At 35.1% G+C, this 26,805-nt stretch overlaps 1 protein-coding gene across 2 annotated transcripts in view; it reads left to right on the top strand.

Moving 5' to 3' along the window:
* The window catches only part of LOC111416114 (WW domain-containing adapter protein with coiled-coil wacky), a 44,664-nt gene that overhangs the window by 11,230 nt on the left and 6,629 nt on the right, over positions 1 to 26,805 (top strand). For both annotated transcript variants that reach the window (XM_071198746.1, XM_071198750.1), the window contains exons 7-8: positions 17,155 to 17,333; positions 17,442 to 17,569. In XM_071198746.1, coding sequence (XP_071054847.1) covers positions 17,155 to 17,333; positions 17,442 to 17,569 — 307 coding nt within the window. The remainder of the gene's footprint in view (positions 1 to 17,154; positions 17,334 to 17,441; positions 17,570 to 26,805) is intronic.

Here is a 26,805-nt window from a genome sequence, read left to right as displayed (position 1 = left end):
ATTGGATTCTCCTATTGGTCGACATTTTTCTCCCCCAAATCCTGTCAGTCTTACAATAGAGGGTTTATAATGTAATTTTAATTCATCTGCTTCCTGTTGGCGTATTGTAACTACATCACTACCAAGATCGATAAATGCTACAATGTCGGTTTTATTAATCTGTACAATTTTATGATATTCATCTCTACATGTATATTGTTCTACTTTATTTACTCGCCTTGGTGTAGTACAATCCTTCGCAATATGCCCGTCTCTATTGCATTTGAAACATTTTCTTTGTTTTGGTTTGCTGCAATTTGTCGCCATATGACCAGTTTCACCACAATTGTAACACCTTCTTTCATTCCGAGAAGCACTGACTGACTTATCACCTTGTGGATCATGGAATGTATCTCGTTGAGTATTTCCCCTTCGATCGGACATATTTTTCATGGTTGCTTCATAATCTTTTATTTTTGATAATAAATCTTGAGTATCACATGGTGTACTAATACCCTTATTTCCAATAGCTTTCATGAAATATACATAATTCTCGTATGATTCATCAGGTTTCTTTTTCTTTCTTGATAATTCAAAATGAATATTAACGTCATCAACGGCAGTAGGAAAATCAGCAACGACCAATTTTTTTAACTCAACCCAACTTGATATCCGGTCTTGTGCTCCATTAAACCATAATTGTGCAGCGCCTTTTAGTTTAGACACAGCGTTAAACAGTAAGGTATCATCTTCCCAATGAAACACCTGTGCCATATTTTCTACTTTTTTAATCCATTGTTTCGCCGTCAGTGAATGTAATTTTCCAGGGTCAAACTCAGGTAAAACTTGATTTCCAGCATTATAAAAGTAATTTACGCTTCGTCCGGAATCGTTTAATTTTCTTTCTCTTTCCATCAAATCTCGTTCCCTCTTTAACAATTCTCGTTCTTGTTGCAGCAATCTTCTTTCTCTATCGATAGACGTTTCATCTTCAACATTGAAATCTCGTACTGTTGAACAACCAAATTCGCCTGTCACGTCCACCGTTTCTCCGTATTCACTCATTTGTTCTCTTTTTTTTTTAAACACCACGTATAAAGTATTTAACCGACGCAACACCTGTAATCTTTCTCGAATATACTATGACGTCACCACAATCCGTTAAAGTAGCGTCCACACTTGTTTCCAGAATCGTCCACGTTTTTATTGTTTTTCTTTTTACTAACTGGTTTGATTTATTTATCGCACCGCTGCTCTGTTAGATATCACTTTATTAACAATATTCTCAATAAACTACAAGTCATCAATTTATAACAATCGAAATAACTTCCAACGCCTCACACATTCGGCTCTCTAACTCAACTCTGACTCTCTTACTAAACTAATGCCCTTAACCGTCCTTCCCACTCCCTACTCTCTCTCTTCTTCATCTCTTTCTCTCTCTTAGCGGTATCGATCTTCACATATTATTTTTTAAAAAAACTTTGTCGTTTTCATCAAAACCTTAAACGTAACTTTCGCTGATATTAAACAACATTAACGAAATACATGTCTTTAGTTATTTGAGCTTTTTATAAAAACGATAAAGTTTTTTAAAAAATAAGGCCGTTTGCATCTTAAGCCGACAATATCTAAATCAACAGACCAAAAATAATCAACATACAATGAAATACAAGGCAATGATAACTTATGAGCACTTGGGAAAATCTACACTTACAAAATTTTCATAGTGTTTAGCTTTACAAATCTGCAAATTATTTTTTGATTACATTTTATTAAGAATTGGATTTTCTTTATGATTGGTGATGAATCACTATTAATAACATGTACTTATTTATAATTAATTATTTTGGAGAAAAGCAAAATTTTCAGATATTACTGTATACCAGTTGTGTACTGTAGCTTTTAATAATTAAAAATATGTATGTTAAAGAAAGCTGACAACGGTCACCATATACAATACACAATGTTAATTAACTCTCTTCAGTCATCGGATTTCGGACGTCGCGACTATGGATGAGTGGAGGTTGTGTGATGAGGTTTCGCCATGCATCTCTGTCTTCTATAATAATAATAATTATACTCTTTATTGTGCTATAAGATAGTTCTCTTAGTTCGTCATTAGAATTTACAGGTTCACATTTGTTGAGAAATACAGTGAAATTCCCCTAACTCGAATCACTGAGGGAGCGGAAGAAAACTTTGCGTTATGGAGATTAAAAGTTAGAAATGTACTTTTCTAAGTCGTATATTTAAAACAGAAACCTTAATACTATTGTAAGTAGGAAACTAATCAAGTTTTTTAAAGAAATCCGTAATTTTCTTTTGGCTTAAAGTGGACATCCACCCTTTGTCGAAGAAATCTTCTATTAAATGTAAAGAATTATGAATATTATCTTTAACATTCTCTCTTGTTAATACAAAGGTTTCAAGCTTTCTAAGAGAGGAATAAGCTTCATCAAATGTAGGCACAGCGATAAGTATTTCATTTTCAAGATTATAATCACCCTCATCGAATTCTGAAACAATAAGAACATTAGGTTTGTTTTGGTTCAAGAGTCTGTAGTTTCTGAGCCTGAGTCTATGTGGTTTGATTCTGCATACGTATTTTATACAATATGTATGCGCGGAAGAGTTCAGAACCGTGCGGAACTACAGAACTAAAGCAAGCCTATTATTATTGGAACATTTGTAACAGATTATGCTAATGGATTGCCTAAAAGTTACATACACATACGGTTTTTATCTGAAAATTGAAGTTGTCATAACGCTGTCTAAAATATCTTTGGCTGTTGGAAAATCCATTGTATGGATACCATCATTGATATTTATATAATCATCAAATGAACAGTGCATATCTTTTTTTGGAGGGTTTTATATTTACCCGCCATGTTTTGTTTAAGTCTTTAATTGCATCAAGTAATGTTATTGTTGTAGAAGTAACTGCATCCATATTGCTTAACAGTTTCATTAAAATTCGTTTTCTATACAACTGTTTAACATTTTGTATAAATCCCAAATCCTTCAGTTGTAGTACAGAGGTCGTATTAGGGGAAAACTATGCCAGTTTAATATGTTTAAATTTAGATTGTATAGTCCGTGGATGAGCGGGACAATTGTCCACAAACAGTATAATGCTTCTCTTTTGAGCACCAAATTTTATATCTAATCCCAAGCGCCATTTTTAAAAAATATCACTCGTCATCTAGGCCTTTCTGTTATGTTCATAATCCACATGAAGCGACTTTATGCCATGAAAACAACGCAGATTTTTTGATTTTCCCATGACTAGTAATTTTAACTTCATATTACTGCCGACCATAACAGTAATTCTTTCTTTGCTCTTTTTTCCACCAAAGCATGGTTGATTTTTAAATGCTAACCTTCGATTAGGTAAACATTTATAAAATAAACCCGTCTCATCGGCATTGAAAATACCATTTTCATTGTATTCTTTCATCAAATCAGGCAACACATTTTTTTGCCAATTCTCACAGCATTCTAAATCCACAGATTTATTCAACCACCCTACGCTAGCTACAAAGTCTTCACTACCCATAGCAACAGCAAATTCTTTTGCTTTTTCACGAGTTAGTGAACCAGAAATTGGGCGATTTGTATTGATCGCGGCAGTAACCCATTTAAGCATAACTTTGTCGATATCGTCATAAACACAAGTTTTAAGTCTTTTTCATTTATGAATAGAACTATTAAAACTTAAGGTTAACGATGAAACTTTATATTTTATTATTAAAATTTATTTCGGTGCTACAAGTTTCGGAATAACTTATTCCTTCATCAGGCACGACTGAAAGTACATTGTGTAAACAATTAATTAAACGGAAAAATATATTGTTAAGTTACCGTCAAATCAAAGAAGTAGAAATTCGTAAATCACATTCGCAATTAGATTAAAAAATTTGAGATTAACAAAAATCAGAGGTAGGACAATTCATTAGTTTTTTTAATTTGAGTTTTAATCAAGGTTAACGATGAAGCTTTATATACATATCTAGTTCTATTCATATTGAATCTACGATTGCTGATAAAAGAACGGATTCGAATATTTTATTCTTTGGTAAATTCGATTTATAGAAATAAAAGTTGAAGAAATTCCATAGTAGTCAGTTCGAGTTAAAGAGAAATTCGAGTTAGTGAAATTCAACTTAGGTCCATTACTACCATCTTTTAGTTAAATTTATCTTATAGATAAACCCATCTACTAGTCAATCAGAGCGCGTAAAATAGCCGTAACCGTGGTAATAAGGGATTTAGTAATGAACCTTAGGCCCTCTTTTACCACCTCTTGATAAAGTTAACCGATAGATAAATTGGCGCTCGTAGCCAATGAGAGCGCCTAAAACCGCTGTAACCATGGTAATTATCTATCGAATAAATTTATCAAGAGATGCTAAAAGTGGGCCTTAGAGTGATAAAAACATTTGAAACCTACTCAAACGCTTGAGCTTACGAAAATTATTCGACTTAGAGGATAATTCGAGATATAGAAGTTGGAGTTAGGGGAATTTCACTGTATCAATATTACACTTTAAAAATTCATCAATGAAATAAAACGCATTCGAAGCTAAGAAATGTGTCAGTTTACCTTCTAGTTCCACCTTGACAATAAGGTTTCGTAGCAAAAAGATGTTTGTTTTGGATTACCAAAATTAGTAAAATTAAAATTTCTCTGACTTAATATCATTCTGACTGTCTTCGTATTATTCAAACCTTCCAAAGTCTTTGTATTATGTTCTATGTAGAACCAATTCTGATCTTTGAATGACTTCTTCAGCTTCATTGCTTCGGATAATCAAAGTGACATAGTCAGCATGTAATAAACAGTTAGTGTTCCTAAAATAGTACGGAAAGTCATTGAAAAACATCAACAATTAAAGAGGACCAACGGTAGAACCCTGTGGAACACCCTGAGTCAAAGTGACTTTTTCCGATGCAACAGGTGACTTCTGGTCAAGTCACCTGTTGCGTTCTGCCGCACAAATAAGATTGGATTTGACCAACACTTCTGTCGTCAAAATTATAAACATTGCGAAGTTTATCAATAAGAATTGGATGAGATAAGTATCGAATGCAAGAGACAAGTCCAAAAACAATGACATACAGTATTCACGCTTTTCAAAGCTGTCAAGACAGATATTCATATATTTAACTACCCCGTCAGAGGTGCACCTACCCCTTCGAAAGCCAAACTAATGAGGAAGCAATAAATTATTTTGGTCCAAGTATGCGATGATTCTGTTGAATTGATTCTTTCAAATATTTTGGAAAAGGTGAACAGAATACTTATAGGACGAAAATTAGCATTGTTGTTTTTATCACCACCTTTATATATTGGAATTACATTAGCTACTTTTAATAAGCCAGGAAATAGGCCGGATGAAAAGGAAAGGTTTACCAATCTGGTAATGGGCGCCACATATAGACCGGTGTTACTTCTCACAAATTTGTAGAAACGCCATAAATGTCTTTAGAGTTACTAGATTTTAAACTGCAAAGCAAATCACGAACTTCAATCAGCGTAACTTCAGAACACGAAAAGTACACGCTTTCTGGAGGCAGCGTATGACAAACGACCATAGCGCAAACACTTGAACCTGGCAAACCTGGAACCACCTCGTCAGATATGCCAAAAAAATTATTTAATTCATTAGGGTTTAAATGAGAAGTGTTACCATTCATACCACTACACCTAGTATTATTAATAAGATTCCACTTGCTTTTGGTTTATTCTTGCATTGCTTAATAACTTCACTCGAAGCCTTCAGAAATCGCCTTTCTATATTGAATTCTAAGTTTATTTCTAGCATAAAGTAAATCATCCGTGTTACATTTTCTATAAAGCTCGCAAGAAGAGTTATACATTTCTCTTATGTGTTTCAAATCACTGTTAAACCAATTGAGGCCGTCATCACATTGATAAATTTGATTCAATCACGGTAGTAATGAAATTATTCGTAGAAAAATTCACAAATATGTTGTCAATACAATTATTTATTCTAGTAGGCTTGACATAGTCAGCTTGAGAAATCGACATCTGTTCCAGATCCTTTATTTGGTCTATAGATCTCACAAGTGACGTGCCTCTTGGCTATTGCCATATACCTTCTCTTTTATCATGAGTTTTTCCATATCGTCCTTTAGAATTTAAGTATGCGACGCTAGATTGTAGGTAGCAATGGATACGTTAATGCGATACACAGTTCAAGGAATTCTGAACATTCTTGTTGTTCTGAGCCGCTCAAATTTATTTTCGTGCCCAGATAATGATCTCATTCTTAACTCCTATGTCGTAGAATAGCCACCCGGTTTACAATCAACAAGTGGCATGTAGATCTATTTAGTCGCAGTCCACACTTAGTTAATTAAATGAGATTAAATAATCATTACGCGTTCTGAACAATTATTTTGGTTATTGAGTGGGAAGATGTGACAAAACATTAAGTAAGTTTATTCTATATCAACATAGAGGAGGTGAAAAAGAAAGAATAGAACGCTTTAACTATATGCTCAAGACTGTCGAATTATGTTGCTCTTACATATTTAAACGCAAAGTTAATAAAAATGAATGGACAAATTAGGACACGCCAATTCATTAAGAAGCGATTCAGTTCTTTAGGCGAAATTTTATGTCAGGTGTTTTTGAAAGTGTTGATAAGGAATCTGACATTTCTTTAAAAAGATGTTCAGGTGCCACCAAGAACCGTGAAAAATATGTTGCAATGTTGTTGTCCTATTATATTTTCGAGCAACATTTTTCTGGTACAACTTTCTGATTTTGTTTTAAACTAAACATTTGTATACAGCCCTATAATTCTATGGATATAATTCATAAATTTAAAAGTTGTTTCCAAGACGTAGATCTTAAATTTAAATTTGTAACGGTCGTTGAGGGGCTAACCAAAAACTCACGTCACAGTTTCTTTTTAATGTTATATTAATTTAGGTTCAACGTCAGATATTTCGTATTATACGGTTACAGAGAATACTTAAGAAAAATATAATAATTCGGCTTCCTCTTTTAATGGAACCACTACGAAAGACGCGCACCACACCGAGGTCATCTAGCGACTTGTTCTTACTCGCACCAGTTACGAACTGGTTTTGTTCTAATTGTTTATACACGTAACGCCATCTAGTATCACGCTACACTCTCCCCCTCTGAACCATGATTTGGTCCTCCATTATGGTTCAGCATCTTAGGTGGACGGCCTCTCTTCCTCCTCGGTAAAGTTGGTGGCACAGGTGCTGCTCCAACGAAAGGAGTCAATTCCGATGCATGAAATTTTCCAATTATTCTGTTTGTTTTAGGTTCTTCTAGTTCATAAGTTGTTGCGGAAACCACTTTTCTTATTGCGTATGGTCCATCTCGTTTCGGCGCTAATTTGCTAGTGAACCCTTTCGACCCTTTACTCAATTCATGAGACCGTATCAAAACCAATTGTCCAGGTTGATAGTCTGGAGCAGGACGTCTGTGTATATCTGCGTATTGTTTTCGACGTTCCTGTTCCTTTTGTACATTTTCCGCAACATCTACCAGTCTGGATACGAATCGTTTCAAATATGGAGTCATCTGCGGAATGAAATTATCGGTCTCCAATACCTCTCTAGCATCATGTCTGAGATCATCCAAAGTCCGCAATTCTCGTCCAAACGTCAAATAGGCTGCAGAATATTTTGTTGTGGAACATGTTGCTGTATTCATCGCAAATCGAATCTGTGGGAGTCTCTCATCCCATGTTGTGTGATCATTTCCCACTAAGATAGCCAATTGTGGTTTTAAATCACGGTTTTTTCTTTCTACTGGGTTTGCTTCAGGATGATACACAGGATTCAAAGTCTGCCTGACATCTAGTATATACATTGTTTGCTGCATTACCTCGGAAACAAATTGCACACCATTATCACTAAGAACTCGTGTTGGTAAGCCATATCTCAGAAATACTTCTTCCACCAAAAGTCGAGCACACGAGACGGCTGTTGCTTCTTTCATTGGGAAAAGTTCAATCCATTTTGTAGAAGTATCCTCGATAATAAAAATCCATCGATTTTCTTTCGCTGTTTCGGGTAATGGTCCAAATAGGTCAATAGACAATACTTCAAATCTTCGGTTGTAAGTAGGAGTTTGCAGTAATCCTGCTGGTTTTAAATTGGTTGGTTTGTACTTTTGGCAGGGAACACATGCCTTTATATAGTTCTGGATGTATCGTCTCATTCCAGGCCAATAGTACCTTTTCGCTACTCTTTCATTGGTTTTCTCAGATCCATAGTGTCCTGCGGTCGCATCATCATGGTATTCCCTCATGATTTCGACTCTGCATTGTGGTGGCACTACGTATTGTGCTTCTTCTTCGTCCGATTCTGGAGAATAACGATATAGAACTCCATTGTTCATTAAATAACCTTTTCCAGTCCAGTGAACGTAGTCTTCATTCGTAGGAACAGTTTCAAAGGACTTGATAATCTTATCCAACTCTGGATCTGCTAATTGATCAGACCGTAATTTTTCTAAACTATACCCTTTTAGATCAACAGTTATTGTACATACACTACATGTAGTGAAATTTTCATCTGTACAGCTAGGTCTCGAAAGAGTATCAGCAATCTGATTTGCCTTTCCGGGAATATAGGATATTTTAAGATTGAATGATTGTAATTGAAGGGCTCACCTGGCTAGGCGTCCACTTGGCGATTTCAATCCCATAAGCCATCGAAGAGGTTGATGGTCAGTCTTCACATGTATTTCCGAACATTCGATGTACTCTCGAAAACGATTTACTGCCCAGACTACAGCTAAAGCTTCTCGTTCTGTTGTGGTGTAGTTTCTTTCGGCAGCTGTCAACAATCGACTGGCATATTCAACTGGTCGTTCATCATTGCCTTCTCCTTGGAGTAACACGGCTCCAATCGCATAATCACTTGCATCTGTATTTAATATGAATGATTTGCTTTCATCCGCTTGACGTAGTACCGGTGCTGAGGTGAGCAAACTCTTCAGTGTTTCAAAAGCTTTCCTCTGAGAATCACCCCACGTCCAAGCAGCGTTCTTTTTCATCAAATTCGTTAAAGGTTTTGCGACGTTTGCAAATTCAGGTATAAACCTTCGATACCATGCACAAGTCTGTACGAAAGAAACTAGGTGCTTCAAATTTCTTGGCTCGGGCATCTGAGTGATGGCATTAACCTTTCCAGGATTGACAGAAATACCATTCGAAGTAATCCAATGACCCAAATATTTGACAGTAGCACACGCGAAAACACTCTTCTCCCGATTGAGTTTCAAATTGTACATTTCAAGTCTTTTAAATACATCGCATAAATCTGACATATGTTGTTCGAATGTTTCTGAAAGAATTATTAAATCGTCCAAATAAGCTAACATTGTCACATGCGGTAAACCTGCGCGAAAACTATCGATCAGTCTCTGAAAAGTCGCGGGCGCGTTTTTAAGTCCAAAACTCATACCGATGTACCGAAAAATACCGAACGGGGTTGTAAAAGCTGTTTTGTCTCTATCGCACTCACGTACCTTCACCTGGTGATATCCCGCACGCATGTCCAATGTTGTCATTTATTTTGTGTTCTTCGCTTGATGTAATAAGTCTTCAATCCTGGGCATAGGATACTTGTCACTGATTGTTATTGCGTTTAAGCGTCGGTAATCTACGCATAATCGTACATTTCCGTCTTTCTTTGGGACTAGAACCACAGGAGCAGTCCAAGGACTCTCACATTCTTCGATGATACCTTCATCTAGAAGTTTGTCCAGTTCTCTCTTCAACAATTCTTTTTTTGGAGCAGGCATTCGATATGGAGGGACGGAGATAGGAATTTGGTTCTTCTCAATGACAATGCAATGTTCGGCATAAGGGGTAAAGCCTCCCCCTCGTTTGAACACCGGGGTATTTGCAAGAAGATTCCTCAAATCCTCACGTTGACCTCGAGTTAAATTCTTAGCCTCATCTGGTCTGTGTTCTATAGAACTTATGACAGGTGATGTGGCAGGTTGATGATTCCCATTTACGAAACTGTATCTCTCTTCCGGATGCTCGCTGAAATACCATTGGTCCTTACATAAATCTAATACAAGTTGGGCTTGGCGAATAAAATCCATTCCTAGCAATGTACAATTGTCGTGACATGTCGTTAACGCTAGAAACTTGTTCGTTATGATTTTATCGTTTAGGGTTACATCCAAAATACAACTGTATACGTCATCTCCATTCATACTACCATCTGCCAACTTTACAACAATGTTTTCTTTCGTAAAAGTTACTTTGTCTTTAATCTTTTCGTAAAGTGTTCTACCAATAATGCTTCTTACTGCACCAGTATCCAAGCATGCCTGACCATTCATACCCAATATTCCTACCTTAACGGTTGGCCTTGACTTACGACATACCTCATCAAGCGAATAAAACTCTACTGTTTCTACGGAAGCAACCGTGTCGTTGTTATCTTTGGATTACATTTTCCACATTTCGAACGAATTACCCCTTCGGCACCACAACCATAACAAGAAATCGTTGGTTTGGAAGAGTTTGAAGCAGCATTCGTTGCGCTGGGGCTCATAGGTCCTTTCTTTTCTGTTTTCCGTTTAAGGCTCTCGCAGTCGGCAATCAAATGTCCGTAGGTTTTGCAATACGCACACTTTACTTTCTTACGCGCACTATTGTCTTTGTCTTTTCCGTTCATTTTATCTTTCAAATCATCTTTGCACGCTAAAGATTGTTCTGCACTACGCGAATACTCGATTAAGTCAGTGAAACTTTTTACCGATTCGCGGCTAACACGTTTTCGAATTTTCCTACGCAACAATCCGTAAATCATATCGATTTGCATTTCTTCCGAGATTGTATACGTCACTTGCGCGAGTAATGCACGAGCATTACATATAAAATGTTCAGTTTGTTCATTTTCCGATTGTTCTTTCGAAAATAGTTCACAATATACTCGATATGGCGGTAAAACTTTGCTGTACGCGGAACGTAACGCATCAATTGCATCTTTCCACGTCTTAATTGTTTGTTTAATGCCTTGCCAATAGGTGGCAGCATGATCTGTTAACAAAAGTGGTAACCCACGTAACGCATTTTCATCGGAAACATTGCTACAATCCTTGTAGACTAAGATGGCATCAATAAAAGCTTCTACATTCGCATTGGAGCTATTATCGAACCGGGATGTACAATTCGCGAAATTTCCACTTGTGGATGATACACGTGAAAGTTCAACAAACTTTTCTAAAAATTGTTTTTGAGATTCCATTTGTTGTATTTGCATACCAGCAATTAGATCCTTCAGATGTTCATTAGTCATCATAACGGTTGGAGAAGGGACGTCACTAGACATGTCCGAAACCGTAGACCGTGGCATCGTTGATCTTGAAATCGATAAACGCTTACAAGTTTTAAGAGATTCGTCGGTAACTGGCTTTGAGCTGCGTAAATTGTACGACGTAGTCTTTTTAGGGAACATCCACCGATGTATAAGACACTCAAGAACGTCAGTAAAACACAACCACTAAAGCAGTTTTCAAAACTTCGCTATAGACAGTTATTTCACAATATTGTCCAAGACCGCAAACACGACACCAACGCCGCACGTTTGGGCGCCAAATTGTAACGGTCGTTGAGGGGCTAACCAAAAACTCACGTCACAGTTTCTTTTTAATGTTATATTAATTTAGGTTCAACGTCAGATATTTCGTATTATACGGTTACAGACAATACTTAAGAAAAATATAATAATTCGGTTTTCTCTTTTAATGGAACCACTACGAAAGACGCGCACCACACCGAGGTCATCTAGCGACTTGTTCTTACTCGCACCAGTTACGAACTGGTTTTGTTCTAATTGTTTATACACGTAACGCCATCTAGTATCACGCTACAAATTCACTTACTTTATGATCGCTAGATATGGCTTTATAATACATAATACATGAAATCATCTAGTCGGACCACTCTCAACGCTCGTTACACAGAAACCCACGAATTTTCAAAAACTCCTTGAAGTGTTTTTGTCTTTTGTGTACCATATCCAGGCTAGGTTCATGTATAAGTCTTATGTAATTGATAACAGAATGTTTTTTAGATTATATGCTTTCTATTTTCTAGTTATATTTTTTATTTCGGACTTGCTATTTTTTATTTCTTATTTACAGGATAGATGCAAGCAACATTTTAATATTCTTTTAATCCATGTGAATGGATGTAATGTCGCATTGATGTCATTAAAGTATTTTACTGTTGTTTTACACACTTACACACGCGTTACATACTTTGAGTTCTTAAGAAGTCTTCAGAAATTTACATTTATTTTTCATCTATTATGAAGTAAAAAGGTATTGCTTGCTCTGAAGTATTGAACAGACTGCGTTCGATAGTTGTCTCCGTATTTTCGTGCAAAATGATGGTATCCAATTTTTAAACTAAATTTTTGTCCTAGTATCTTCAACTTTGGAAATCAGTTACAATGCAACAAGTGACGTAAAAGCATGATTGGCATATTTCTTCATTATCACTACATTTTTTCTACATAATATATGTAATACTCTGTCCCAAAGTTTCATCGTAACCCCATTTGCAAATTAAATGAATGTTATACACTTTAAAAGTGAAATTTAGTGGGATTTTAGTACTATTTAATATCATGGATTTTATATGCCATGCCATAACAATAAGATTTTGCAGAAAATTGTATTAACCCCAGATTTATATGCGTACCAGTAATCTGGTGATACATATTATATAACATAATGTAATGATGATAAGGGAAATGGTGCAATAAGGGCAATGTCTAAAGGAAATTTCTAAAGGAAATCAGCGCTAATGATATCAAGGCTCACTATCGCAATTTTAATATTATATAAATGATGTATAAACTAATTCTTCAATCGGTCTTTTCATTTTAAAATATCGGGCTGTATATTTATCCGACAAATACTCGTCATTAGTGGTCTATCTCGTTTCGGTGTATTAATTATGAGAAAATGCCAACCATTTTGCTATTGACGTAGTGAACACTATCAAATCCATCTTGTCCTGTTTTATTACTCCTTCCCTTTCCATTTCTGACTGATATTCTAACCAAGCGTTACAAACGGCTAGATTGAAGAAATGGATAATTACCCTCAAAGTCCATTTTCGTGAACTAATAAAAGTCACTTTTAAATCACTTTTATCTGCCCCTCCCATCGAAATATTAACAATCGTATCCTCTTGTATGGCTCCTTTCTGTCCCATCTTCTTACCTCATCTTCAACTTCATTGCTTACGAAATGCGATGCCATGTTTACGCTTTTATTGTCATACCATCGAACTGCTATTGTTTTCCAATCGTCTAAAGCAAATGAAGCGTTGCTACCACGTCGACTTTCCTTTAGTTCATTTTTAGACTTCAGGGGACATCTTTCAAGTCTATTACAGCGAATGGTTCCTGCTACGAAAACACCTTGTTTTAACAGTTCTTGCAGTAATAATAGTGATGTAAAATAATCACAAAACAGTTTGTGTCCTTTATGCTGTGGAATTCTACTTGTTAGATGAATTAACAAAAGAACCACAAAACATGAACACTTTTACTTCTCACGGATTTGTCTTTGCTTTTAGATACTTCACCACAAGTTGTCGTTTGAATGGAAATATTGATTCGTTAATATTTAAGTTATTAACAACTTTTCACCCCGCTTTTCGAAAGAATTGATGATTCGACGTACCTTTCAGAGTTAATCGTTATCGTTTTGTTCCCCATTTACATCCACAATGTGTAAGTTATGTAAGTTATATCTGTGAATTGTATTCTTGTGGCAAGTGTGCAATAAAATCTCAATCTGGGAGAGCGAATTATACTCATAAATACATGCAGAGCTATAAGTATAGCCATGTAAATGTTGTGGTGACAAATGCCACCTGCAAGGCCAGAAGGGAAGCATTTGTGCATAATTTTATAGAACATAATGACTACCAATTCAAGCAACATATGAAAATTTTTTAAATAACTCGATGTTTTATAAAATCTGCGGTGCCTACTACCCGTAACAAATACATTACAGTTATTTTATAAGTTAATTTGAATAAATACAAGTTTGTTATGAGCATCATATTTTCTCAAATTTCAATTTTCCGTAAAATATAGAAAAATTAGTTGAAATGATTTGTTTTAGTGTTCTGGAATATCATCGATATCATGAAGTATCAGATAGCACGAGAAACCGACATAACTTATTTAATACTGTTTAAAATCAAAGGAAATCAGCAACATGTTGTCAACTGCGTGCTATGGTATAAATTTTCCAAAATTTAAAATGCTGACAACGATCTCACATTTTTGTGGAATTATTGCATTTTTAATTTTAAATGTCTGTTGAATTTCTGCGATATTTAACATTTCAGTAAGCCAAAAATGTAAACAAACGTTCGGTGAATGTCTATAAAGTGCTTGAGTGGAATTGCTTTGATAAATTCTCGATCACTTGTCAACAATGTTTAAGATATAAATCGTCTACTCGGTGTTGTACGTCAGGGTATAAATTTGTTCTGTGGTATGAATTGGGTTGTATATTGAGTCAGAATGGATTTAGCAATTAATGTCTCCAGGTTCATCATGGTGGAAGTTAATTGAAAAAGGACACAGGTCGATCCACGATTATTATTTATTGGTTTAATTCAGTACTACAGTGTTTCTACTAAATACAGAAATCCTACTTCAACTGATACTTCTATTCCAAAAATTCCTTCACTTCATATCAATATAAACTTGCTTCATTCAAGTTTCTTTTTAATAAAATTAAAAATTAAATTATCCTCTCAATCCTATAGTCTTTAACAAAGAGATTCTCGACATTGTGTCTTTTTTCAAGAATGGATTTTCACCTATTGATTGGCCATATATACTGCCACAATACGGAACTGCCATGTGAGGGCTTATCGTTGTAATGGAAAAGTCGTTGACAATGCTGAATGGAAGTTATTGTCAAATTGCGTATACCATAACGGTGATAGGAATAAATAATTACTTGTTGGACAAAGATAAAGAAATCACACCAGATCATTGGGAAAAGTGAAGGCAGTCTCTGACGAAGAAATGTTGTTGTGTACCTACAAATGATTGCGTCTGTTATAGTATTTACGAGAATGAAAACATTAAGACTATTAGATGTTGAACCGATTTGCACGTATCGTAAAATTCAAAGGAAGGTGTGTGCGGGATATGTGCTGGAAAAACGCTGTGTTGTGATAGAATGTTGTATCAGTTTTCACAAACTAATGATGTTCTACAACGTCATAACTACTTAATAGTACTACATAGGTACTACGCATTTGGAGCAGCATTCCGATCACCACTTTGCTAATATATGAAGATTTATTTCGAGACGATCTCCTAGACTGGTGTTTCGGTCCTTCTTACATTGTTAATGGCATAATGACTGCGTCAACGATACGATATGGCATTTGGTTCCTAAACACTTCTATTGCGGCTTTAAAAGTAATTTAAACATTCACCTATTTAGTGACTAATATATTCGATAATCTCAATACATTCGTCCTACAATGCACCCAAGAGATGGAAGATAAAAATTTATTGTATTGGTCTGGAATCGTCGGCTAACACAAAAGAGCTGTGAGCTTAAATAAAATTTGATTTTTTGTTTAGTGAAACTTTGACCACATTTCTTGGGGGTTAAAATTTTGTAGGATGAGACAAATTGCACGAAAACTACTCAATCGATTTTGCTGCAGAATTATTCTGCAATTGCCTAGTCGTTATGCAGACCTCTAATGTTACATTCTCAATGCTAAAAAAATATATACGCAAATGTCTGTCACGTCTAATATCTGAACTTAATGCTCATAACAGAGAAGTGGGAAACAACCAACTAAAATTCAAATGCTCTATTTAAAGCTAAAATAAATAAACTATAAGCTTTTTCTCTAACCAAAAAGTATTACGAGCGCATGGTAAAGTAAGATACAACGAAGGTAGTTGTAGTGGTTTATCGATTTCTGACTGGTAGGAAGATAATTATTCCATTCGTAAATATCAAATAATGCAAACAAATGTGCTGTAATTTGACGTTTATGGGCAATCTAATGATAACGATGCCTTTAGAAGACTCGAATCATTGTCGACTATTTTTAGCATTATGTGTATATATGTTTATGAGTGTGTGTAAACAAGAAAACTCGAAAACACAATAGCAGTATTAATTATGTTTTTCCTGTTCACATATCGAACTTTTTATATGTATAATCTTTCACTTTAAATAAAGATACCCGATACATAATCGGAAGCGCTACTTTATCTGATTACATACTTGGTATTTTCGTGAAAATTATGCTAAATTAATCACATATTTTTGCATAAGTCGTTATAATTGTGAAAAACATTCAATTATAACATTGCAATCTAAGTGCGAAACCAGAAGTTATACATTATCTTGAAGATTCAGAAGTATTTTGAACTTACAACACTTTGTTGAAATTGGATGTTCTATTTTACCAATGGACATTCTGTAAATGTTGTTATCTATTAGTGCCACATAAGATAGGTAGAAAGCAGAGTGTAATCCACTTCAATTAATTTATGGAAAATTTTACAGCTTTGCCATACCTGCTAATTTTATTACAGATTTAACCGTTTGAGTCCCAGGGAGTATTGAAAAAACACTGTCGAAGAATCTCAAACAGCGCAACCGCACTTTTTATAATTGAGTATGAAAAGACCCCCCTGAGAACGCGATAGTGTTTATTTTATTTTATGTCGAGAAATACCAAGCGGCGCGATAACAATGAAATAAAAAATTTTATTTTCTAACGTATGATTGCACTATTATAGCATTACTCTACCTATTGAAAAATGTATTATTAACATTAAAAGGAGCTCTGTGATGTACTTACGTCAGTAAATCTATGCGCGACTTCGACAGTCGGTGACGCACCATCAGTTATCCACAATGCTCGAAATGTGGTGGTTTTTCTCGACATAAAATCTGAACAGGGCGATCGCGCTGCTTAGGACTCAAACGGTTAATTGCACAATAAAAGTAATTGTATTATATATTACAACTATAATAATTGTATACAAATATATTAGACTTTAACTTGTTGAATGTGTTGAAAACGTGAAATTAATATCTACAATTAATTAATTTAGTGGCAATACCGGCTGCCAGTCCACCAGGGAATAGTCTACCCACCATACCCGCTGTACAGAGTTCATTACACGCCCTGAGACCACAGGGGCCCACGATCACACCTTCATTGGCCAATCATTACAGGGATGACCTTACGAATCATGTGAAGGGCTGGCCCGCCGATATTCTGGAAAAACAAGTAATATCTCCATTGAAATTATTTCAATTAAATCTTTACTATTATTATGCACATTTCCTTTTTATAATTATATTATTACAGTGAATATTCTTTAAATATGTGTTACAGGCGCAAAAGTTATCAGAGGAAGCACACATTATGGGCAGTATACAATGTTCAAAGGTATCGGCGGAACTTAAATCCGCACGATCTTTAGTTCGACTTACCGAAATACAAGCTACATTACAGGAGCAAAGGTAAGTTTTTTCTGGGATTTTTCATATTGATACATTGAGTATAGTATAGGGAGCAATTTGTTAAAGGCCGGTTTACCAATATAGGAGACGTTGATTGAAACGTTTCTTAATTTTCTAAAAAAAAAACCTGTGTCATGTTAACAACAGATTAATATCATGTAATTTATCTACCAGAGGTACTAATATAAAAATGTATTAAACTATAAGTTAGGGAAATTTTATTAAGAATCAGGGATTAGAAGTATGTAGTACATACATAATTGAAATAATATAAATAAAAAAAACCAAACTCGAAATTAATTAATGGAAATTATTTTTATTAATACAGTGTGATTCTCAACCTATACGCATAAACTTGAGAATTGATTCCTCTTGACTAATAGTGACTAATAGATGAATAAAATTGTAGTAAAAGTTTTTTAGTTTCCTAGATATCCGATCTTCTTGAAAAGTATTTCCACCTAGATTTCGGTATAACAGCACGATTCTGGGATGCAATCCGAGTAGAGTAACAATGTGAGACAGTCGCCAAACGGTGATTTTAAAATGTTATTCATAATTGCTAAGGTGTATAACTGTTTAATAATAAATAAGTCACACTCAGCAAACAACAACGCAGCTGGGAAAGTACGGGGCCTATGCATCATTATTTTTATAACACATTTTTGAGACGTAATTAATTTCTGAAGGTAAGAATCAGCTGCAGAGCCCCATGCCAAAATGCCATACTGCAGGATTGATTGTATAACTCCAAAGTAAAATATCTTAATAGTTTTGAAATCGCATACATGACGTAATCTTTTGAACATGTAAGTACTACGCCGAATCTTGTCAACTATCCTTGCAATATGAGCATTCCATCTCAAATGATTGTCAATTAGTACACCTAAATAAGTAGCAACTTACACAGATGTAATCCTTTTACAATTGCAACCGTCCACACAACAATCATTTTCATGAATTGGAAGGCTAGAAAAGGTATTAGTGGTATCCTTTCTGATGGTAAACCTTTATTTGCTATCATTTAAAATAAGTTTACTGCTATTTAGCCAATTATTTATTAATCTCAAATCTGCTATATTTCTCTTTTCAACATCCGCTCAAGAACGGCATAAGAGATTAAGTCTTCATTGAGTGTTAATGAAAGCAAGTCATTTAAATAAATTAAAAACAAAAGCGGACCCAAAACCGTTCCCTGTGGTACTCCGATATTCATCGACACCGAACAGCTGTGACTTTGACCAATTCTCACATATCGAGATCTCTCGTGCAGATAGTCCCACATTAATTTCAAAGGTATACCTTTCACCCCATAAATATCGAGCTTACGCAACAAAAAACTAGATCCAAAAGAACGGCTAGGCAAGCCCTTGATTTCTCAAAACTATTTTTAACTTTTGTTGTAAGTTCCGCAATGGCATCACTTGTTGATTTACCCTCAGTGAAGCCATATTGATTCTTAGAAAGAATACTATTTTCATTCATCAAAGACTTAAAAAGCATAGTGTACGTCACGGGAGTTAATACTGAACAAATATTGCAAAATCAGATACATGCTGCTGCTCAAACAATTCGCCAACACCCTAGTTTAGACCGCGCTAATGGAGGATCGTGGATTGCGGGAGGTTACTTGATAACAAAAATGTGAAATGACTTCGAACACTTGCTGTGATGTTATTTTAAAATGTTATTTGTATTCTTGATTTGAAAGTAAATATCACGGATATCTATGAAACAGAAAATCTTTTACTACAAATTTGTTCGCCTATTGGTCATTATTCGTCGTGAGGAGTAAATCCCCAAGTTTATGCGTATAGGTTGAGAATCGCCTAACTGCAACATTTATTTGTCCTGGACATATCAGTAAAATTGTGTCAAAAGGTTACTGAAAAGTTTTGACTATTGATTAGTGTGTGTAAACCTTAACTTACAAGGGAACTGTCCCTCACCGATTTTGTTGCAACTCAGTGTAGTAATATACTCGTAGTATGGGCCAAAATATGGTTTACTTGTTTTTTTAACGTTTTATTTTTTTATACGTGCAAATAGAGTCCCTGGGGCGAGTTATAAGGGTTGGAAATATACTGCACTGTATGACATGATAGACTGATTATAAAAATGAAAAAGTGGCTTCTGCATTAAATGTCTATTGTTTTAAACTCATACCTAAAAAATAGATTATTCTTAGTGTGATAGGATGATCAGTACTCAACCTTATTCCAAATTGGATCTTTAGTCCTGGAAAGAAATGCACTTCAATTCAACGATTATTGGTACTTTTGCTGATGATACATCAGTATCCAACGTCTCAGTACAATCTGAACTTGCTTCAGGAATGACTGTCGTCAGTGATGGATAAATGTCAATACTGCGATATCCACGCACATTACGTTCACTCTTAGAAGGAGTCTATCAATTCATCAGTACTTTGAGAAGGTTGCAGCTGGAAATCTTATAAACAAAAATTATTAAATACATTTTATACATTACATTTTTAAATTATACTTATTAGATTTATGAACAAAAAATCATGTCTAAGTCGTGAAAATAAACTTAGAGTTTACAAGGCGATTCAAATCAATATGGTCTACAATCATGGGGTATCAATCTTGCGACTACAACAATTTCAATCCAAGATACTCTGTCATTTCTCTCAGGCTCCATGGGAAATATGTACATAATGTAATCCATATAGATCTCCAAATACCAACCGTGAAAGAATTAATTGCACACCGGAATTCTAAATACGTAACACGTTTTAAAAACCATTCAAATATTGTCGCCAATAAATTCAGTTACCGACGCATCACGAAAAGGTTGGACCCGCTCGGCATGCCATCAAGATCTTAGCGTAAACAGGAAAAGGAAGAATAAAAAAATACAACACACAAAATAAATAATACTAGTGATGCACCCCTGAACGTGATCACGTTGTGACAGTATTATCACCCTGTATTATCACAAATTGTATTCTATATTAATAGTTCAATTTTTTCTTTACTTATTTTTATTCAATGTATTGTTGGCAATGGTGAAAATCATTGGACAAATGTTTTAAACACAAATATTGTTTACATCATGCACAAGTTATAACAGCTTGTTTAACAATTTATAATCTATGGTGGTTCTGGCTTTGGTTGGTAACAAATTCGTTAATTTCTGATAATTTTCCTTTGTATGTTCCTTTCTCCTCATTATATTTTGCCCATCTTTGCAATTGTTTCTTTGATGTTACTTTTCTGTATCTATTTTGCATGGTTTCTAGTTTCAAGTAGCCTTAGTTACCACTTGTCCAAAAATTTACCGCTTATAATTTATATTCATAATCGATATTATTCTTTACTAGGAAAGCTTTGTATGCTCACCATCGTTGATAGTGGTGGATAAGTCGAAGACAAACACAGTTTCGTCTTCAATTTGTATATAACCGGGGTGGGAAAAAATCACGATTTCTTTATTTTAATCAAATACCATTGATTTTTTTTTAAATCAAGATTTTTTTGATTTTTTCAAATATCTCAATTTAATTTTGGTACGTATCTTTTATTCTTTAACCTTGGTTTTGATCTTTTTACGTAAATACGAACGCATCATTTACGGTCGTTTATGAGGAAGAAAAAATAAAATGTTTTGGAAGTTTTTCTGGATGTAACGTAAACATATCAGTTGAAGGTTTGTCTAACGTACGTAATGACCCTATACTGTGTACCACAATAACTACTAAAGATGGAAACGCATTCTTATATGAAACAATAGATACATCTAGTAACCCCCATACAAACGATTACTTAACAAAAACTGCTTATGGAATAATTTCATCTTGTAAAGCGAAATATAATTGTAATGTAACGTCATTTGTGACGGATATGCTGCGAATATAACAAGTATGAGAAGACATAGATCAGAAGCTTAAGCTTTAGTGGTTCTGTTATAACTTACAGATGCTCACTCATTTTCTAAATTTGCTTTGTAAAGACTTTGAAGTAACTAAAGTCAAAGAGCATGTGATCCAAATTGTGAAATATTTTAGAAACGATCACCTAGCTAGATCTAAGTATATGGCTTGAATATACTGATGGAAAAGTTTTAAACGATGTGAAGTGGAAGAATATATGCGAAGAAAATTAAAAGGAAGTTGATCCTACAATATATGTATACCAAAAAGTATCTAATATTGATCGCAAAAGCTCTGCAGATTACTTAAATATCTTAAAGCCAATATCCCGGGGACTTGACAAATTGCAAAAATGGTGCTTCTAAAAGACACACTTTCGAAAGACGAAGCTATGAGCACACTTAGGGATACATACGCTAATACTGGATTACTACCACTAATAATTAAGCTAGAGGCGAAAATGGAACCATTTTCTGCAAGGAAGTTATAGTGGTGGATTTCACAAAAGAACCTTCCTAGTATTGAGAAACTTCTTCTGATTTTAAAATAATTTTTATGTGTTATTTGTTCTTCAGCTTCAATAGAGGGCACAGAAACAAAATGTTGAACATTAATCTTTAATATTTTAGAATTGAAAAATGACGCCTATTTTCTGCAAATACATCACGCGTGCGATATATCTTGCAATATATATTTTGCAAAACTACGCAAAAAAGAATTGCGTAGTTTCTTAGGTTTCGTTGTTGTTTGTAGACCAACATTGAAAAACGTGTCCAAAGTTTTTTGTTTTGCATCCCTTTCCTTTTGTCTTTTCAACTCCTAGTAGCAACTTACAACTGCGGTAATATCACGAGAAATGTTGACGCTGTGCTCTTTGTTGGGATCATTGTGAGGATGGATCAAAATGCGTAAGTGCATTGGATAACTTTTTTAAAGTCAATTGTGGGATTGTGATATTAACTAAAGTTGCATTGACAATATTTTTAGTAATGTATGCTCTTCTATACTGGCGGCTTCAACCATGGAACTGCATATCTCCAACCACCGTGGCCAGTTATTGCGGATTATGGGTGATAGGGGCAGTCTTCCTGAGCAATACAAAAGCATAAAGACCAGAGTGCGAAATGAGCGAATCTTGAATGGTTTCAGAGAAAAGTTGGCGGGGTTGCGATGGAGTCTGCTTTTTCAGAGGAGCTCTGGTAATGATCGTTACAATCTATTCCATGAACGTTTTTTTTCCCAAATATAGCACATTTTTCCCAGTACATAATAAAAGGGTTAAAATAAACGTGAGAAGCAGGTGTAGATTATCGCAATCTGTTCTGGAGAAAAAGCTTTTGTTGAATTCGCTGGGTATGATGGCTGCGAGTAAGAGAGATGCTGAATCTTACGAAATTTATAATACCTGTAAGCGGGAATATCTACTACTGGTGAATAATGAAAAAAAGAAAAAAAATCTGAAGCTATTCAAAGAGCTGCCAACAAAAATAAGAAAATGTGGGAGATAGTAAGCACAGAAAAAGGCACTAAGGAAAATAAATCACAAGCTAATAATGATTTAGACGTTCCTGGTATCAGTGAGCATTTTTCAACGGAAGTGCAGTCACTGCTCAACACGATCACAATGTCCTCGACTCATTCTGAGGATTACTTAAGAAAGTAATCCTCAGAATTCTCAATTCTTGCTTCTTCAGACCTACAGATGCTGAACAGATTTTAAGTATAATTAAAAATATGAAACGAAGCCATAGTCAAAACATGTATGACTTTACCGCTATTATGATCAAGGAAGTAGCTGGGATATTTGCGCAGCCCCTGGCTATAATTTTCAATAAATGTATGGACGATGGAGTGTTTCCGGAAAAACTCAAAATTGCCAAAATAACTCCGGTCTATAAGAAAGGGGACAAAAGCAATTACGGCAATTATCGCCCGATTGCACTCTTGCCAGCCTTTTCTAAGGTATTTGAACAAATTATCAAAAAAAAAAAAAAAAAACTTTCTAGAGGCTATAGAACGGGCAAATCAACAACATCGGCTATTATCGAACTTATTAGTCACATCACGGAACCACACGATGATTATGATAGGGTCAGAATAAACTGTTGTGATCTTAGTCGGGCTTTTGATACGGTAGATCATCATGTTGTCTAAACTTGATTATTATGGCATCAGGGGAAAAGCAAATATATTGCTAGAATCGTATTTATCCGGACGATATCAGTGTGTCAGGTGGAACTCGGATCTCTCAGAAATGACAGAATGCAAATGGGGTGTTCCCCAGGGATCAATACTTGCCCCCCTTCTATTTATAGTTTATACAGGGTCATCCACGACGACCGTCCATTAGAACTATACAGGGTTCTGGCCAAAATAAAAATTTGAGAATAAAGATTTTAGTATTATCAATTGAGTTCTCTTTGACTAAAATATTTTCAGATTTCTAACATTTCCGATTACACCGGAAGTCGCCACCTACTTTATTTTTCTAAATGGAACACCCTATATATTTTTACATATTTGCATTTGTCTGTTTATGAATAACTTTACGTTTTGCAATTTTATTCGACCGTTCTCGAGTTATTTGAATTTTTCTAGAAAAATCTGCTGCAGCAGACATTTGTTCAAAAAATCAGAGATCGCTCGATTTTTGGGATATCACTTTAGGATTCAGAACATGCTTAAGCAACATGATGGAGTATGTTTTGGTGCCGAGTACGGCTGTCTAGAACGTTTGGTCACTTTACTATGGCACGTTAACTTTTCGAAACTTGGAAGTACCATAACTTTATTTTTTTGAATGGCACCCCCCATATTTTATTACTTAGTCGTCTTCGATGTCTCATTTTACATCTTTTATATCACATATGTCCTATACCTAACATTTATAATTTGGAAGATAATTAGGGTTGTTTGAAAAATGCACACATATCATAACAATATTTAACCTAGTGTGACTTAATGAATAACCAAACGAACTGGGGGTTTGAAAATTTGCAGACTTGTGATAACACCCTGTAAAAATATACAGGCTGTTCCATTTAAAAAAATAAAGTAGGTGGCGACTTCCGGTATAACCGGAAGTAGTATAGTTCTATAGTATAGTTCTAATGGATGGTCGTCGTGGATGACCCTGTATAAATGATCTCTCAAAAAATGTAGAAAGTGCTATGTCATGTCTCTATGCGGATGATGCCTCCTTTGTAGTTCGAAGGCATGCTGCCGAGGATATTAAGAATAGTAGTAATGATACACTCGTCTCTGCTGGTGACTGGTTATGTGCAAATAGGTTAATAATAAATAAGAAAAAGACTCAAATACTAGACTTCTTCCACAAACAAGATAAGAATACTGTAAAGCTTCTAGGCCTGATGTTTAATTTATTAATTAAATTGGGGGGAACATATAAGTGGTACGCAGATTGATACATTGTGCTACGCTAGAAGTCGCCAAAACGGCTTATTTCGCGTGTTGTCATGTCATCGCCGGGTATGGTGTTGCAGTGTGGGGATCGGCCTCGGCAATGCAGAGAATATTTTTGCATCAAAAGAGGTGTGTGCGTGCGCTTCATGGTCTCGGACAGATGGAAGGTTGTAAGCCGTCTTTCAAAAGACATATCATTTTAACAATTCCGTGTTTGTATGTGTTAGCATCCTTGAATTTTGTGCATAAAAATCATTTGCATGACTATGATACACATAATAGATTACTTTTTGAAGTACTGTCCCATCGCCTTAAAACAACACAATAAGGTGTTGATAATCACGGCACGAAATTTTATAACAAGTTACCAAATTGTATAAAGTCGTTGAATTGTGTAAAATTCTATAAAGATATTAAGCATGAGTTCATTAAGCAATGTTTTTATTCGATTGACGAATTTCTAACTGGCGAAAAATTGGTTGACTCTGTAGTTTAGAGATTTTGCGTTTTAGAGATTGTGTTGGTCTATGTTCTTTTCTTTTGTAACGAATTGTACTACATTTGTAGACAAAATAATTTGAATTTAACTATTTCTTCTTCAGCCTGAAGTATTTCGTTCTCTGCAAGTTCAATTAACTCGCCATTCGAAAGTGACTGGCGATCGGCATCCAACAAATTCACGACATCATTTTCTTCCAAATCTTCAAAACCAACTTCTTTTGCTAAATTTAATATGTTTTGTCTAATTTCTGCAAGGAGGAGAACAGGGCTACTGTTGTTTGTTGCAGGACTAATACAATCGGGCAAAATTTTTTTGCATGCGCTGTTTAATGTTGTTGATTTGAGGTCATCCCATGATTCGCCAATATTGTCTACAGCATCTTTTATATTGAATTGTTTCCAAAACTTATTAATTGACAATTTGCTATCGGTTTCATTAACAAGTTTTCGAACCGGTTTTCGAATTATCTTATCGAATAAATTATCATATTACTCCCTGATCTATTGCCTGAATCAGGTCAGTATTTTTAGGCAGATATTCAATTTTCGTCCCATATATTGGTGGGATGTCCGGGAGCGTCATCCAAGAGAAGCAGAATATTCAATCTTTTTTGGATATCAGTTTACATTTACCACATGTTTTTGTCGTCAAACTATAAGTGAATATTTATCGTTTGTCACGACCTCCAATCCATGTAACTCGCCCCAGGGGCTTTATTAACACGTATAAAAAAATATTGTATATATTGTAAATTGTTGTCATATTCAATACTTACCCACAGCAGTCCAAGTAGTGCATATATCTTTGCACTGCAACGGAGAGCGGTGAGAGTAGTGGGGGGTCTTGGGTACACAGAAGACTGCCGAGATGTTTTTAATAGATTAAAGATTTTAACTCTACCCTCACTTTTTATTCTCGAATGCGCTCTGTATGCTTTTGATAACAGGGGACATTTTGCGATACATGCCGATATTCATGAGCACGATACTAGGAATAAGAATAAAATTTATAACGATTACTGCCGTTTATCCAAAACACAGCTTGGGCCAGAGTACTTATCTCGAGTGGTACTTAACAAGCTGCCGAGTGAATTAATAGGAGAGTCTAATAGAATGATTTTTAAAGGTAGCTTAAAAAAGGTTTTGTGTCAGAAAACATTTTATTCTGTGTAGGAGTTCCTAAATACGGAGATCGGATTGTAACCACCATTTTGGTTTTTGTTTATGCTAGTATATTTATTAAATAAGAAAATGTATTTATTTGGACGAGTGTAATAGCAGCAGCTTAAGTAACACAATAAACTATTAATATTATTGTTACGTAAACCTTATTTTGGCCTATACTATCACTACCAAATTGCACTTAATTGGCGAGGGATAGTTATGACATTTCCATTGTTATAGAAGCGTACAGGTC

This window comes from Onthophagus taurus, chromosome 1 (genome assembly GCF_036711975.1).
Source record: "Onthophagus taurus isolate NC chromosome 1, IU_Otau_3.0, whole genome shotgun sequence".
NCBI classification, from domain to species: domain Eukaryota; kingdom Metazoa; phylum Arthropoda; class Insecta; order Coleoptera; family Scarabaeidae; genus Onthophagus; species Onthophagus taurus.
The sequence above is the reverse complement of the archived record's forward strand: the minus strand, read 5'-3'. Positions and strand labels throughout refer to the sequence as shown.